We start from the raw sequence: 16,740 nt of genomic DNA on the forward strand, positions 1-16,740 counted from the left end.
CCTTTGACACCGAGCTCTGGCTGTACCGCATCCTGCGCAAAGCCACCAACACGACCGCACACCTTCTGTGTCTGAGCTTCACTGTTGGGATTTGGGTTGTCAATAGGCCGGGGACAAGTGAGTGTGAATATTTGAGCCACCGCCTTCAGAACAGAGCCAAGGCAATGGTCCGTAGGTGCGCCATGTTGGTCAGCGCCCGTAACTAGGGGCCAGTGCTCTGGTTGGCGTCCTCGAAGGGGCGGGATCTATGTGAGCACGTGATTTGATGCCCGCCATCCTTAGCGGGATCCATGTGAACACGTGATAGATGTGGCCCGCCATCCACTCACAGACATGTGGCCTGGCCCCTCTGCAGAACAAGGTTGCCGACCCCTGTTGTAGAGGCATGATAGTGATTTTTCAAGAATCACTAGTGTCAGGAATGGTTCCAGAGGTCTGTAAATTTGCAAATATAACTCTGCAGTCTAAGAAGGGAGCAAGGCAAAAGAAAGGAAATTATAGGCTGGTTAGTCTGATTTCTATAGTTGGTAAATGTTCAGAGTCCATTACAAAGGGTGAAGTTTTGGAGTACTTGGAAGCATGGGATAAAATAGACCAAAGTCAGCATGGTTTTGTTAAGGGAAGATCTTTCCGGGATAATCTGTTGAGAACGTTTTGAGGAGGTAACAAACAGTGTAGACAAAGGGGACTCCATGATGCTGGTTACTTAGATTTTCAGAAGGCCATTGATAAGATGCCACACGTGAGGCCGTTATGCAGGGTCCAGAGCAGGTTTACAAGAATGTTCCCGGGGATGATTGAGTTAACGTAGAAGGTGTTTAAGAAGGAACTGCAGATGCTGGAGAATCGAAGGTACACAAAAAAGCTGGAGAAACTCAGCGGGTGCAGCAGCATCTATGGAGCGAAGGAAATAGGCAACGTTTCGGGCCAAAACCCTTCTTCAGACTGTCTGAAGAAGGGTTTCGGCCCGAAACGTTGCCTATTTCCTTCGCTCCATAGATGCTGTTGCACCCGCTGAGTTTCTCCAGCTTTTTTGTGTACCTAACGTAGAAGGTGTGTTTGAAGGCTCTGGGCTTGTACTCACCAGAGTTTAGAAGGATGGGGGGGTGGGGGGTCCCACTGAAGGATGAGGGGGGGGGTCCCACTGAAACCTACCAGATAATGAAAGATCTGGATAGGGTGGACCTGGAAAAAATTGTCGAGGGAGACCTGGGATTGGTTGAATCCCAGAGCTCAGAGACCTGGGATTGGTTAGGTCCTAGATCTGGAAGGCATGGTATTGGGTGATATTTAGCTCCAGTACTACTGGTGCTGACCATTTGCTCCCCACCTCTTACCTTGCATTCTTATTGTTCAGACTGAGGGTGATCTCGTTCACACATTGCTCATGTTCCATCACCAAGGTGAAACCAGACTAGAAAATAAACCAAACACGAACAACAGTGACCACGAGCATTGAGGAAGATTAAAATAAAAGCAGCTGACCTTTCTAATGCTAAGCAAGTTAACCAGTTCACATTAGTAGTCATACAAGCAAGGAAACCCAAAAACAGGTTGGAGCAGATGCACTTGGTCACTCTAAATTGCACTTTTACATCACAGGTTGACATTGCAGTTGTTCATGGGTGTTTTACTGTAGATGTTCAATGTCTTTCCGAGGGGTGGAGGCGTGGGGTGGTGCTGGCTCGAAGGGCCGAATGGCCTCCTCTTGCACCTGTTTTCTATGTTTCTATGTTATGTACATGTGCTCATTCACTGAGGCTTGGACATCGGTCCTTGGCTCATTTCCCATATGACCAAACTGTGGAAGTGCTGAGGTTTGTCTTGAGTTATGGCAACAGGCCAGCAGTCGTGTTGGCTCCAGAGGCAACTCAGTGTGGGAGGCAACGTGGCAGTGGGAAGAGCTACTGCCTCACAGCGCCAAACACATCGGATTGATCCTGACCTCTAGTGCTGTCTGTGTGGAATTTGCATGTTCTCCGTGACCATGTGGGTTTCCTCCAGATACTCTGGCTGTCTCCCACGTCCCAAAGATGTGTGGGTTTGTCAGTTAATTGGCCTCTGTAAATTACCCTTACTGAATGTGAAAGTGGGATAGCATAGAAATATTGTGAACTGGTGATTGATGGTCAGCATGGACATAATGGGCTGAAGGGCCTGTTTCCAAGCTGTATTTTTCAATCAGTTAATTAATACTCATCCCTGGTCTGATGGGCTGATCTGAATTTGGTTGTCCATCATCCAGGGGGTCTTGGCAAGGGGTACAAACACTCTTGCTCCCCTGAGCTCCTTGGTGAGATCACAAAGAGAGGTTATTGCTATGGCTGCCCCCTCTGTCTTGGCCATAAAAACATAGAAAATAGGTGCAGGAGTAGGCTATTCGGCCCTTCGAGCCTGCACCGCCATTCAATATGATCATGGCTGATCATCCAACTCAGTATCCTGTACCTGCCTTCTCTCCATACCCGCTGATCCCTTTAGCCACAAGGGCCACATCTAACCCTCTTAAAGATAGCCATGAACTGGCCTCAACTACATCCTGTGGCAGAGAATTCCAGAGATTCACCACTCTCTGGGTGAAAAATGTTTTTCTCATCTCAGTCCTAAAAGATTTCCCCCTTATCCTTAAACTGTGACTCCTTGTTCTGGACTTCCCCAACATCGGGAACAATCTTCCTGCATCTAGCCTGTCCAACCCCTTAAGAATTTTGTAAGTTTCTATAAGATCCCCGCTCAATCTTCTAAATTCTAGCGAGTACTAGCCGAGTCTATCCAGTCTTTCTTCATATGAAAGTCCTGACAACCCAGGAATCAGTCTGGTGAACCTTCTCTGTACTCCCTCTATGGCAAGAATGTCTTTCCTCAGATTAGGAAACCGAGGAAAACCAGAGGTCACCGAGGAAACCGAGGTCACCGAGGAAACCCAGAGGCTCCAGAAACACATCTCCCAATTTCCCATGGGAATAAGGAATCCAGTGTTGAATTGCTCACCGGCAAACAGAATGGGCTTCATAGAGGGAAAACAGCCTTCCATCCTCCAAACAGAGAGGCTAATGTCACTACAACTCACACTGTAGGAAGTGGTGAGATAATTCAAAGGAAAGGAACAGACCTTCTCTCCACATCTCATAATGGAAACTGGGGCGGCTCAGGAGATGCAGGAGCTAATTACCACAAATACAAATGAAGGGTCTCAATCCGCAACGTCACCCATTCCTTCTCTCCAGAGGTGCTGCCTGGCCCGCTGAGTTACTCCAGCTTTTTATGTCTATCTTTGGTACCACAAATGCAACTCATTCTTGGACAGGGAAGTTGGAGCAAGACTCAAACCAAAAGAAACAACTGTGCAGGAAGCTGAAAGGCCGAGATTCAACAGAAAACCCCTGAGCTAAACAAAAGATACCAAGAGGCCATATGTCACCTGAAAAAACACAAGGCCTTGGGATGTAGTCATGTTGGTTCCAAAGGTTGGTGGGGAAGAACGGCAAAGTCAAATTCAGAGCCTTATTCACCCCTATTTGGGAGGAGGAGGATGTGGAGATGTCAGGTGCTGTAATCAAGAATGTCATGAAGTAAGGAGACAAATCTGATTGAGATGAGAGAGAGCTCCCTGCTGTCTGCCTAAGGGAACATCATCTCAAGACTCCTCTTCAACCGCAATCCCCCACCAAACCCACGTGTCGGAGGATGGACACAAAGTAACTCAGCGGGTCAGGAAACATCGCTGGAGAAAAGGAACAGGAGATGTTTCGCGTCAAGACCCTTCTTCAGACTCAAAGATAGAGATGGCCAGAACAAAACAGGACGGCAATGGATGACCTAAGGAAGGGTGGATTTCATTGTGGCCCATCGTTGGCTGAGGAAGATGTGCTGGAGCTGCTCCTGAATTGTGATCTGTACCTGTTCATCGGAGGACACAATGGAGCTGGTCTTCGACAAGTGACAACTTCAGGAGATATGCAGGAAGCAACACTAACCACTATGCAGATTGATTTTTGGCTTTTCCCAACCCTTTGTCCATGTTAATCAAGACGAAACCTTCACAAATGTAGCTGCCTGGAGACGTTAATCTCCATTTTACACTTGTTTTAACTTTAAATGTCCATAATCACAATGAATGACGGTGCTGGCTTGAAGGACCAAATGGCCTCCTCCTGCACCTATTTTCTATGTTTCTATAATAGTTTTGGTTTAGTTTAGTTGAGAGGTAAAGGATGCAACCAAGTCCGCGATGACCACCGATCACTCATTCACATTAGTTTCATGTTATCCCATTTTCACATCCATTCCCTTCACATAAGAGGCAATTTACAGAGGCCAATTAATCTACAAACCCGCACGTCTTTGTATTGTGGGAGGAAACCAGAGGAATTCTACGTGGTCAGAGGGGGAATGTGCAAACTAATAAACTCAGTTTTAGTGTAGATTGGTTCATCATCATCCCAACATGATTTCCTTGCTTCATGCTGGGGTGGATTATATTACAGAACATACAGGACACTATATGCCCTACATGGGCTTCATTTGAGATCCAAAGTAATTCAACCTTCCAGCTATCCCACGCAGTCAACATTAGCAGATCCAGAACTGGGGACAACTTACCTATCGTCATCTGCTCAGTCACAGAAGCTTTCAAGAGGTAGGACTTATAACTAAGCTGTAAACAAAACAAATAGCCCCACAGTGGACAACACTGCCCTCCGAAGGGCCTGTTTCTATGTTGTATCTTTCAATCAAACATTTGAAGGTGGGGAGATGACCAGCGGGAGGGCTGAATAAATGATCCAGGGATGTTCTCTTATCCTCCTTGAACAAGTGTAACATCTCTAGTGTGTCCCGAGAATCCCTCGCCCATGACCTCTCTAAACATGTAGGCAATTCACAGAGGCCCCGCCTAAACCGCAGAAGTGTACCGCATCATAAAGCAGCCACCAGCCTGCTCTAGCGGAAAACCACTTCCCACATCACCTGTGAGTTACACAGTGGCCCCACATTTACTACCAATGGAAAAGGCCTTTGATGGTACAAGCCACCTGAAGGCTCACAGGCTTGTGGTGAGGCCTTAATTCCCAGTCGCTGGTAACAGCCAAACCACCTCACACAACAGCTGCAACAGTGACCCTGGGAGGTCTGGAGGACCAGTCACCCTGGAGGGCTGGAGGACCAGTCACCCTGGAGGTTTGGAGGACCAGTGACCCTGGAGGTTTGGAGGACCAGTGACACTGGAGGTTTGGAGGACCAGTGACCTTGGAGGTTTGGAGGACCAGTGACACTGGAGGTTTGGAGGACCAGTCACCCTGGGACTGGAGGACCAGTAATGCTGGGGCTGGAGGACCAGTCACCCTGGAGGTCTGGAGGACCAAGTCTTGAGGACCAGTGGCACTGGAGGTTTGGAGGACCAGTCACTCTGGGACTGGAGGACCAGTGATGCTGGGACTGGAAAACCAGTGATGCTGGGACTGGAGGACCAGTGACGCTGGGACTGGAGTACCAGTCACTCTTGGACTGGAGGGCCAGTGACCCTGGAGGTCCGGAGGACCAGTGAAACTGGAGGTTTGAGGACCAGTCAACCTGGGACTGGAGGACCAGTGATGCTGGGAGGATTTTGAGAAGGTCTGACTAATGAAAAGTGCAACCATGAGAATCGTCTAGGGGGCAAAACTGAGGTGAGGGCTTTGTCCAATGTTTCTCATTCATATAGCATCAGAGATCACTGCATTCATAACATTATGTCACGTAAAGTTAACTTACGATGAGGAACAGAAGTGCTGACCTTGCCAGGGATCTTGGGGCCAGCTCAAGTTACATTAGGTCACACTAAGTTACTGAAGTTACACTAAATCACAGATTCACATACGCAAGTAAGCTTTTTTAAGTTAAGCCAGACTGAATCCTTCACTAAGCAAAAAGGATTTGCTCAGGGAATTGTTAGTAAATCCCATCAAGGGAGTTGGAGAGAAGGAGACACTGCTCTGCAGGTAGAGAAGGTGCGTCCCATACACTGTACCTGGGCCAGGTAGCTCTCCCTCACCTGATAGTTCATGATGGCACGGAGACACATGATGCAGACGTGGACATCGTCCTTCTGGCTGACAAGCCGGGAGTTCCGCAGAGCTTTCCTGCTGTGTGTGTTGTGCCTGTGACGAAAAGTGGGCTAAGGTTAACATCATTGTGCCATGGCACACCAGTAAAACCCTGAGTGGCCAGGGGAAGCAGTATGGTGGGGGGACATGCACTCAGCCCCATGGCCTGCCTCAGTGGCCCATCAACACACACGGTTCAGCGCTGTGACACACCGTCTGTGGCGGGAAGCACGACAACGAGTGGAGATGTCTCCTGGTGAGCACCGTGAGCATCAGCAGAGCTTCTCCGCATGCGTCGCAGAACAATAACTCTGCTCTGGGGGACTGGGGAAGTCTCGATGCATTCTGAGGGTTGGTGAGAAGAGGAAGGGGCGTGGTCCCGATGCGTCACGTGGCGCTGAAAAGAGGCCGTTGGTAGCCTAGTAGATCATGGGCAGCCGCTGTGTGAAGCAAGCAGGAGGTTGTTAGGCATAGCTGTCCCTCACAGAACCACACTCACTGTTAGTGCCGATCTGTGACATGGGTTAGCTGGGGAACAGCCACTGACCGAGGAAACAGACTCAAAGACACTCATACGTCCACTGGTACATCATTCACCATTCACCTGCCATTCCTCATGCCCAGGGAGGTTTATAAAATGCTGGAAAGGGTGCAGAGAAGATTGACAGGATGTTGCCAGGTCTGGAGGGCCTGAGCTACAGGGAGAGGTTGAGTAGGCTGGGTCTCTATCTCATGGAACGCAGGAGGATGAGGGGTGATCTTATAGAGGTGGATAAAATCTGGAGGGAAACAGATTGAGCTCAGGGTCCCTTGCCCACAGTGGGGGAATCAAGAACCAGAGGACATAGGTTTAAGGTGAGCGGGGAAAGATTTAAATGGAATCTGAGGGGTAACCTTTTCACACAAAGGGTGGTAGATGTATGGAACAAACTGCCAGAGGAGGTAGTTAAGGCAGGGACTATCCCAATGTTTAAGAAATAGTTAGACAGGTACATGTCAGGTTTAGGACAGGTTTGGAATGATACGGACCAAATGCAGGCAGGTGGGACTGGTGTAGATGGGACATGTTGGCCTGTGTGAGCACGTTGGGCTGAAGGACCTGTTACCACACTGTGGTGACTCTATGAGGACAAACAGAATAACACAGGGGAGGGCAAGACAGTGAACAGAGAGTCATGCATGGTGTGTGATCACTGTGTGTGTGAGGGGGTGATCACTGTGTGTGTGAGGGGGTGATCACTGTGTGTGTGGGGGTGATCACTGTGTGTGTGGGGGTGATCACTGTGTGTGTGGGGGTGGGGTGGTGATCACTATGTGTGTGGGGGGGGGGGGGGGGTTGTCACTGTGCACTGGACAGCTGGATGGGTGAGTGGTGCATCACACAGGGAGGCTCGTGACACTGTTCAAATGTTCAATGTTCCAGGGAACCTACATGGGTCAAAGGATAAAAAGCCTTTTGGTCAGCCTTTGCTTTGTCTCTGTATACCCACCGAGAGATGACACATCGCAAGCAGCATGAAGGGAATGGAGAGAAGGGTTAATATTCACACCTGTGCTCACAGCTTTGCTCCCCAAATATACGTTCTTTTCCCTCGAGTCTCTAGCGCACTTACAGTCTAGTTACAGTCCCCAAGACCACTTTATATGTTGTGAAGTAACTTGTTTCGTTGAGCTTCTGCTACAGATTTATTTTCCCCGTGGCTCCAGTCTGCTGCTGACCCAGGGAACGGCGGGTATTATGAAGCCAATATGGAGATCTCTCATCGTCTCCCCAAAATCAGGTCATGGGCATCACTCTAGATGTTCACGTGGCTCCTGCAGGAAGCTGGGTAGTGGGGGATTGGGAAAGGCGCGACCAATAGCCTGCAAGGGGTCTGTGGTGTGTTATCAGAGGCTGGCTGATCACTGTGTGGCCCTGGAAAGTTTGATGCATTTGGACAAACACAATACTGCATCACTTGCTCTATACAGAGGCTTCAACACTTTTGCTCTTTCTCTTTGGGAATTTCTCCTCACTTCACATCACTGTTCAGCAAATTCAAGTGTCGCAGTAATCTAAATGATGTTATAAGCAAATGGGTCAATTATTGACCTTGAGGGCAAACTGCCACTAAATTCGGCACGACAAGGATGATGTTTGCACACTCACAACCACTAAACGGTTGCTGCATTCTTACTATTCTGGGTTTCCTTTTTCAGTCACAGTATTCTCAACTCAGTTATAGGCACAGAAACAGGCCATTCAGCCCATCATGTCAAGGCTGACCTTTCAATATCAATCTTATGTCGCTACGGTATATGTCCACAAACAAAAGTGATTGGTTCTTACACTGTGCACAATATCTACATTTCAAAAGTCACGTTCATAAGTTCATGCGATAGGAGCAGAATTAGGCCATTCGGACCATCAAGTCTGCTCCACCTTTCAATCATGGCTGATCTACAGTATCTTTCCCTCCTAAACCCATTCTTCTGCCTTCTCCCCATAACCACTGACACCTGTACTAATCAAGAATCTATCTATCTTTGCCTTAAAAATATCCATTGACTTGGTCTCCACAGCCTTCTGCGGCAATTAATAGTAAGATTAAACGAGAACTTACCAGTCTGTATTTTATGAGGAGTTACGATGAGGGATTACGTGAAGAACACGTCCAGCACGCATGCGCAACATACTTCAAAGCAGCGGTGTGGAATCACAGAAAGACACAGTAATTGAAATAAATATAGTAAAGAAAAGGAGAGCTTAGATACCAGTTTGATCTCTATTATTGAGGGTGGGAGCGGAGGGCACGTAATCCCTCATCGTAACTCCTCATAAAATACAGATCAAACTTCAAACTGGTAAGTTCTCGTTTAATCTTACTATTTTACTTCGGAGTCACATGAGTGACTACGTGAAGATTTTAAAGGTCTGTGATTTCAAACCGTGTAACAGTTCATACTTCACTCACTGCCGAAGTCATTTGAGGGAGGAAGTATGCTATCGTAATCAACCATGAATCTGTTTGTAAAAAACAATAATGGTGTTTATTAACAATAACAAAAAAAACAAATTGCTCCCCCGGGCTAAATTATATATTTGCAGATTCTAATATTTTCTCTGCAAATGAAGCAGGTTCTGCCAACGGCTTATTATACAAAGTTCGAAACGTTCTTTCCCCAGACCACCCCGCTGTAGCCAGGATGTGGTCTATTCGTACATCCATTCTCTTAGCCGCCGACGTAGATGCTGCCCTGGTGGAGTGAGATTTATACATGTTAGTATTCATACCAGCAGCTTTCAGCACCTGCTTGAGCCATCTTGAAATGGTTTGGCTCGTCACCCGACCATAAGGTTTCTTGTGGCTGACCCATAAGGCTTTTTCTCTCCCTCGATGGATTTTAGTTGTGTCAATATAGTTCAGTAGGTGGGTCATGGCACATAACCGTGGTTCTGGTGGGTAGGCCCGGAATTCCATGACTGGATTTGATGTTCCTGGCCTGCTCTGTTTGACCAGCCCCTGGATGGTAAATGAGACATGGTCTGGAGTTACGACCATGTTGTCCGGTCGTAATAGGTGAAGTGACTGGACTCTTTGTGCTGACACAAGTGCCATCAGCATGACCGTCTTCAGAGTTAATTGTTCCAGGGTGAGGGATCTGGCAGGTGACCATATCCTGAGGTACGTCACGACCACACTGACATCCAAGATATGGGTGTACCTTGGTCTAGGAGGGTTGGAGTTAAATATCCCCCTCATGAGTTTGACCACCAGCGGGTGGGATCCCATGGCCTGTTGTCATGGTGCCTGTATTAAATAGGCAGACTTGTTGTGTTAATGGCGCTGTAGCTGAGTCCTTCATTATGGTGAAGGCCTGCCAGGAACTCCAGTACATTGGTTACTGTTGTTGTTGAATAAGTGGTTCCTGTATCTGAACATGTATTTCTCCCACTTCTTGATACTTGATAAGTATTGTTTCCTTGTGGATACACAGTGGGATGCCGTCATGGTGTTGATGGTGGTTTCTGACAATCCCAGGCGCAGCAGAGGCCCTTTCAAAATCTGCAACCCAGGAGTTTAATTATGTCGTGGCTTATGCCAGATACTGGGTGGGTTAGCAATTCTGGGCTACTGGGAAAAGTCATTGGGGTCTCGACGATCATGTTGAGGAGCACTGGGAACCATGGCTGTGTAGGCCAGTTGGGTACTATCAAAATACCTGAAGCAGAGTCCATTTGTATTTTGCATAGTACCCGACTGATGAGGCAGAAGGGAGGAAATGCATAAAAGAAGAAATTTCCCCAGTCCAGCGCGAACGCATCTACCGCTGCTGCCTCAGGGTCTGGTTCCCAAGCGACATACATAGGAACCTGGTGATTTAGTCTGGATGCAAATAGATCGATATCCGGCGTGCCATATTGCTTGGTAATTTTAGCAAATACTTTGGGATTTAACATCCATTCGGTGTTGTCATTGAATTTGCGTGACCTGGTGTCTGCCACTGTATTTAGCTTACCTGGCAGGTAAGTTGCTGATAGCCAAATATGTCTGTCGACACACCATTGCCAGATTGTGTTGACCAATTTGTCACATGATATCGATTTTATGCCGTCCATATGGTTAATATAGGCCACCACCGTGGTATTATCTATTTGTAAACGAACATGCAAATGATGCATATTTGTTGAATATGCTTTTAATCCATAAAATGCACCCAACATTTCTAGATAATTTATGCCCAGTGTAAGTAGTAACGATGACTCTAGGTTAGTCCATCTACTACTTGTGCTGGATATGGAATTAGTTGCTCCCCAGCCTTGAGCACTGGCAACTGTTTGAATAATTAACGTAGGGGTGATGATAGGGCTGGAACTATGCCAAATGTTCTCTACCCACCACTGTAGCTCTGATATTGCTTCAGTGGGTAATTTCATGATCTGGTCAAAGTCAAAGTGACCTGCATGTCGTTTTAGTGCCTGCACTTTTGATCTTTGTAAGGTTTGATAGTGCAGAGGTCCAAATTGTGTAGCTAGAAATGCTGCTACCATCTTTCCAATTACTCTCGCCACTTGACGAGTGGTTGGTCATTCATTGACCATTAAATTATTATGTGTTTGTGCCAATTCTGCTGTTTTGTCTTTTGGCAAAGTTACAAACATGTGGACTGAGTTAATTGTGAAGCCCAGATAGTCCATGGCTGTGGATGGCATCAACTTAGATTTATCTGGATGCAAGACAAATCCCAAGGTTTCAAACAATTGTTTGGTAGCTGACACAGTTGATATATCCAGGTTTTGCCTACTATTAAGATATCATCAAGATATGCCATGACAATATGTTTTTGTTTTCTTAATATTGCCAAGGCTGGTTTTAGTATCTTGGTGAATAATCTTGGGGCTGAGGTTATCCATTAGGCAACGCTTTAAACTGCCATTGTTGCCCCATCCAGGTAAATGTCAGGTATCTGTGATGATCCTTATGAATGGGTACTGAATAGTAAGCATCTTTAAGGTCGATGCTTGCCATGAAGTATCCTTTGGAAATCAGTTGTTTGACAGTTACAAACATTTCCATTTAGAAATGTATATACTTAACAAACATATTTAGTGAAGTTAATTCAATGATGATGCGACATCCACCATCTTTTTTGGTTTTAGTGAATATATTAGAGACAAATTCCAGGGGTTCATGTTTGGTTTTTTCAATGATACCCTTTGTAATTAGCCTCACCGGTTCAGCTTGTCCCTCTCATTTTTCTTTAACTGAGAGGGAAAAGACCCTTTGGGGTGAGTGCTGAACTGGTGGCAAGTTTTCTACAGTAAACTCTATTTTGTATCCACAAATGCTGTTGAGTATATACTTGTAATTCGTGACTTCCAGGCTTGCACAAACAGGTGTAATCTCCCCCCTGTTATTATAGAACCCCCACTTTTTATGTGCTGGTAGGAACCAGACCCACCTACCTCTATGGTTACGGGTGTTTCTTTTTCGGACGATGTGTTTTCTGATGTGTTGTCTGATGTGTTGCTGTTGGTTGGGGGGTGGTGCATTTTCCATGGGGTCCGCTCTGGGCCCTGGCCTAAAAAATGCTTCCGGTGGTGATGTGTGGACCCCGAGCTTTCACCAATCCCATAGGGTTGACGTCGACTGGTGGACGCGGTGGGGTACTGCCGCTTGGGTTTAGTGGGTTTGCTCGTCCCGGGGCCTGCCCTCATGAGGCCAAATTCCTCCTCCATGTCTTTTACTTTTTTGGAGAGGTCCTTGCCAAAGAGCAGGATTTCTGGCTCTGTGGTCGGCGTTTTGCACAAACCCGCGAATTTCGGGTTGAGGGCAGGTCTTATAATCTCCTTACGGAGGTTGTCAATTTCCAACTGGGTATTGCACAGCAGTGCGAGTGTATCCTGCTGATTCGTGGTCATTTCCACCCCATCCACGGAATGAGCAAAGGAAGTGATGGCTGACGTCAGGAGCCTGAGGATCCGCTGTAGTTTGAGCTCTTGATTGCGGATGTTTGGCCCAACATGCCCCCAGATTTGGCTATTGACGGCCGGCACGTTGAGCGAGGCACAATTCTCTGGGGCCCAATACAGCTCTAGGGCCTCATTAACTACCTGCTCCTGTAGGGGCTTGAAGGACAGGTAGTTAATGCTGGCCGCCAGTTTTGGCTCTAATGGCCGTCCTGCACGTGGAGCTGCCACGTAGCGGTCTACCACACCCAGCAGCTCTTCCTGGTCCTGTACCCCAAGCGTACTCCCGACATCTTCGGCCAGTGACCCCTCTTCTTGACCAGCCCAGCCCTGGTCGCCAAAGCTGCCCTCGGATGAGGGGGAAGCGATGGCCAGTGCGTTGTGAGGCACTGTGGTGGGAGTGCCTGAACTCCCTTTGCGAGACTGCTCCTCTCGAAGCAAGTCTCGCTGGAGCATTTGCTCCACGAGCCGCTCCATGCGGCTCAGACAGCTGTCTCTGCCCCGCGTGGGTGGTGAGATGTCCCCGTCCGAAGAATCGGATACCACCGGCCGGTTGGTCTTCCGTGCTGCTTTACATCCAGCCCGCTGCTCAGGCTGCGCTAGCGGGACTGGGCTCGGCACGGTGTCGGGGATGGCGGGTCGCTGGGTTAGCGTTTCTAACGCCTCTTGCCCCCCACTGATGGAACGCTCCTCCGTTGGAGTCGAACGGGGGGCGGACTTCTTGGTTTGTCTTGTTTTGCTCATTATTCTTGGTGAGACAAAACAAAACACTTCTTTTTCGGAAAAAAACGACCTCAGGATAAACTTAACTGACGGTCCGTCTTTTTAAAGCTGTAGCGGGAGCGCCTGACTCCCGCTGCGTCGCTGTTGCACTGCGTGAACGCTCATGTCGCGCATGCGTGCTGGACGGGTTCTTCACGTAGTCAGTCACGTGACCCCAAAGTAAAATTAGACATATTCACCACCCTCTGACTAAAGAAATTCCTCCTCATCTCCTTTCTAAAGGAACGTCCTTTATCCCAGAGACTCTGTTGACATCGAAAACAATGCCACCTAGAATTTTATCGGTTTAAAAAATACCTTGAGAAGGTCTTTTAGAATTTTTTCCAGGTATTATCAGGTAAAGGAGAAAAATAGATGCCCTAAAACATGGACAGGCGCCTACTTTAAATGGATGCTGGGCTGGTGAGCTCAGTACAAAGTCTCTGTAGAGAGCCTGCTTTGGATAGCTCTAGAATATTCTGGGTGGTTTCTTTAATATAGACTTCCCCCTTTCGATCCACAGGGTGCAAGTAGCTTTAATTATCAATGGTTCAAAAACAGTTGTCAAAACCACTCTCAAATCTAGGCCTGGGGAAGGAAAGGTTTGGAACTTTACCTCACAGATTCCCATCATGGAACATAGATGAAGACACCCAGGTGACTGTGTTTTGTTCTCTTCTCAAAAAGCCCATTCCTTCTCCCCAGAGATGCTTCCTCACCCGCTGAATTACTCCAGCAATTTGTGTCTACCTTCGATTTCAACCAGCATCTGCAGTTCTTTCTTACACATACTGTGTTTTGTTGGTACCCCTCAGAAATGGCGAGTCCCTCCTTCCACAAGGCCACCTACATGCTGTGCTGAGCCTGGGGCCTGGGGCCTGGATGGTGCACTGGGTGAATCCATAGCCCGGTCACCTCCAGTGCCTCCACAGCCCAGACCAACGCAAGAAAGGTCTCTTCTCCTTAGGTCAGTTACTGGCTCAAATCACCAGAACCACAGCTTACCGAGTAATGAAATGCCTGGACAGAGTGGATGTGGAGAGGATGTTGCTACTAGTGGGAGAGTCTAGTACTAGAGGCCATAGTCTCAGATTAAAAGGACGTACCTTTAGAAAGGAGATGAGGATTAATTTTTTTAGCCAGAGGGTGGTCAATCTGTAGAATTCAATCCACAGACGACTGTGGAGGTCAAGTCAATAGATATTTTTAAAGCGGAGATTCTTGATTAACATAGAAACATAGAAATTAGGTGCAGGAGTAGGCCATTCGGCCCTTCGAGCCTGCACCGCCATTTAATATGATCATGGCTGATCATCCAACTCAGTATCCCGTACCTGCCTTCTCTCCATACCCTCTGATCCCCTTGGCCACAAGGGCCACATCTAAGTCCCTCTTAAATATAGCCAATGAACTGGCCTCAACTACCCTCTGTGGCAGAGAGTTCCAGAGATTCACCACTCCCTTTATCCTTAAGCTGTGACCCCTTGTCCTGGACTTCCCCAACATCGGGAACAATCTTCCTGCATTCTAGCCTGTCCAACCCCTTAAGAATTTTGTAAGTTTCTATAAGATCCCCTCTCAATCTCCTAAATTCTAGAGAGTATAAACCAAGGTGTTTATTAGTACAGGTGTCAGGGATAATGGGGAGAAGGCAGGAGAATGGGGTTGCGAGGGAAAGATAGATCAGCCACGATTAATGACGGAGTTGCCTTGATGGGCCAAATGGCATAATTCTGCTCCTATAATTTATGCTGTGCCACTTTGCCACCCCCATTCTTATGCTGATGTGGGTGAACTGAGAGTGGTTCACTTGTTCTGAGGCAAAGGTCCAATACTACGCCAGTGTAATCTCATTCTATCCCCTCCGCCAACCTGCCATTGTGTCCCAGCGTTCACATGCATTGTGATGATTTTTGTCAGGGTGTACTGAGTAAGAATGTCATTGATCTATCAGGGACATCTCTGTATAACTAAAAGTCTTTGTGTTATTTGTGCCACGATGTGCCCACAATGTGGCAATTGGGTTTTCATATCTTCTTCCAAACGCTAGGCCAATTTTACACATCCTACTGACATTTTTCCCGTTGTGGCGATAAACATCTTCCCGTCGCATTCCCACCTATATTTCCGAAATTATTAATCCTTGAAAGCCCCAAAAACTCACCCATTTCGGAAAAAAACAATCCAAGTGACATCACAGTGCATTCGCAAGGCAGGAAGGGATACTCTGGGAGGAAGGGGCACTCCAGCGCGCGGGAATGAAGCCGCCGCTGAAACCAAGGCCGAGCCTGGGGCCAGGGTCAGGGATGAGCCCGCAGATGTAGTCGGAGCCTGGACTGGAGCCCAGGCAGCAGCCAAGCTGACGCTAGAGTCTACAACCCGGGCCGGGCCAAGTACAAGACCCAGCTGAGTTCTAGGCCCTGGTGCAGCTCTAGGACCTTGTTAGGTGCTGGGGCAGGGAATGGGAGCGAGGGGAGGAGGATGAGGGAAATGTGGAGGAGGGAGATGGGGTGGGAAGTGCGGTGGTAGAGGGGAAAGATCCTGGGGAGGTGAGGAGGGAGAGTGGGGGGATTGAGGGCCATGTCTACACTCCCACTCTCGCCCCCTCCCTCTCTACCCTCCCTCCCCCTCTCTACCCCCTCCCCATCTACACTCACAGCCACCCTCTCTAACCCCTGTAGATCAGTGCATGCTCCTTTAACATAGTGACCTCACCCTCTCTACCCCCTCCCTCTCTGTCCCTCGCCCTCTCCCTCTCTACCCTCCCTCATCCACACCCCTACCCCCTTTCCCTCCACCCCCTCCCTCTCTCTCTGTAACCCCCACCCCCTCTGCCTCTCTCCCTCTCTCTACACTCCTCCCATTTTCTACCCCCCTTCTATACTCCCTTACCCCCCCTCCCTCCTACCCCTCCCCTCTCCCTCTCCCCCCTCCCCTCTCCTCTCTACCCCTCCCCCACTCCCCTCTGTCCCTACCTCCCTCCCTCTCTAACCCCCTCCCTCTCTACCACCCTCTCTCTCTACTATTCCTCCCTCCCTACCTTCCCCCCTTCTCTAGGGATTGAAGAGGGAGGGTGAAGAGGAGGAGGAGAGAGTGCTGGGGGATGAGGAGAAATGAGCCGCGCCTGCGCAGTTGGGGGCTATACGTGAGTGGTGAAATTTTGCATTGGGGGAATGGGTGAGTGGTGGAATCTGGCGTTGGGGGAGCAGAACCAACGGGTCTGCACTTGGTCTAGTATGACAATAAAACACTCTTGAACAGTATACGATGTCGACAGCTATGACATGATTCCAAAGGTGGCAGCCTGACGTTCAGAACAAACAATGCAGAATAACCCTGGTGATAACAGACATTTTATCCAACTAAGAGCGAGGGTCTAGAAAGCTAATATCTTGGCAAGGAACGTGTCAAATGGAGCAAGACTGATAATTAGTGCTCTCCAAC

The 16,740-nt window shown here is 48.2% G+C and overlaps 1 protein-coding gene across 1 annotated transcript in view; it reads right to left on the reverse strand.

Moving 5' to 3' along the window:
* Positions 1 to 16,740, reverse strand: part of LOC129710407 (formin-like protein 1) — a 265,388-nt gene that overhangs the window by 90,900 nt on the left and 157,748 nt on the right. Inside the window, exons 8-9 of the mRNA XM_055657387.1 lie at positions 6,032 to 6,137; positions 1,338 to 1,414 (exon numbers count right to left, since the gene is read on the reverse strand). Of these exons, the coding sequence (XP_055513362.1) occupies positions 1,338 to 1,414; positions 6,032 to 6,137 (183 nt within the window). The remainder of the gene's footprint in view (positions 1 to 1,337; positions 1,415 to 6,031; positions 6,138 to 16,740) is intronic.

Source organism: Leucoraja erinacea, chromosome 27 (assembly GCF_028641065.1).
Source record: "Leucoraja erinacea ecotype New England chromosome 27, Leri_hhj_1, whole genome shotgun sequence".
Classification (NCBI taxonomy): domain Eukaryota; kingdom Metazoa; phylum Chordata; class Chondrichthyes; order Rajiformes; family Rajidae; genus Leucoraja; species Leucoraja erinaceus.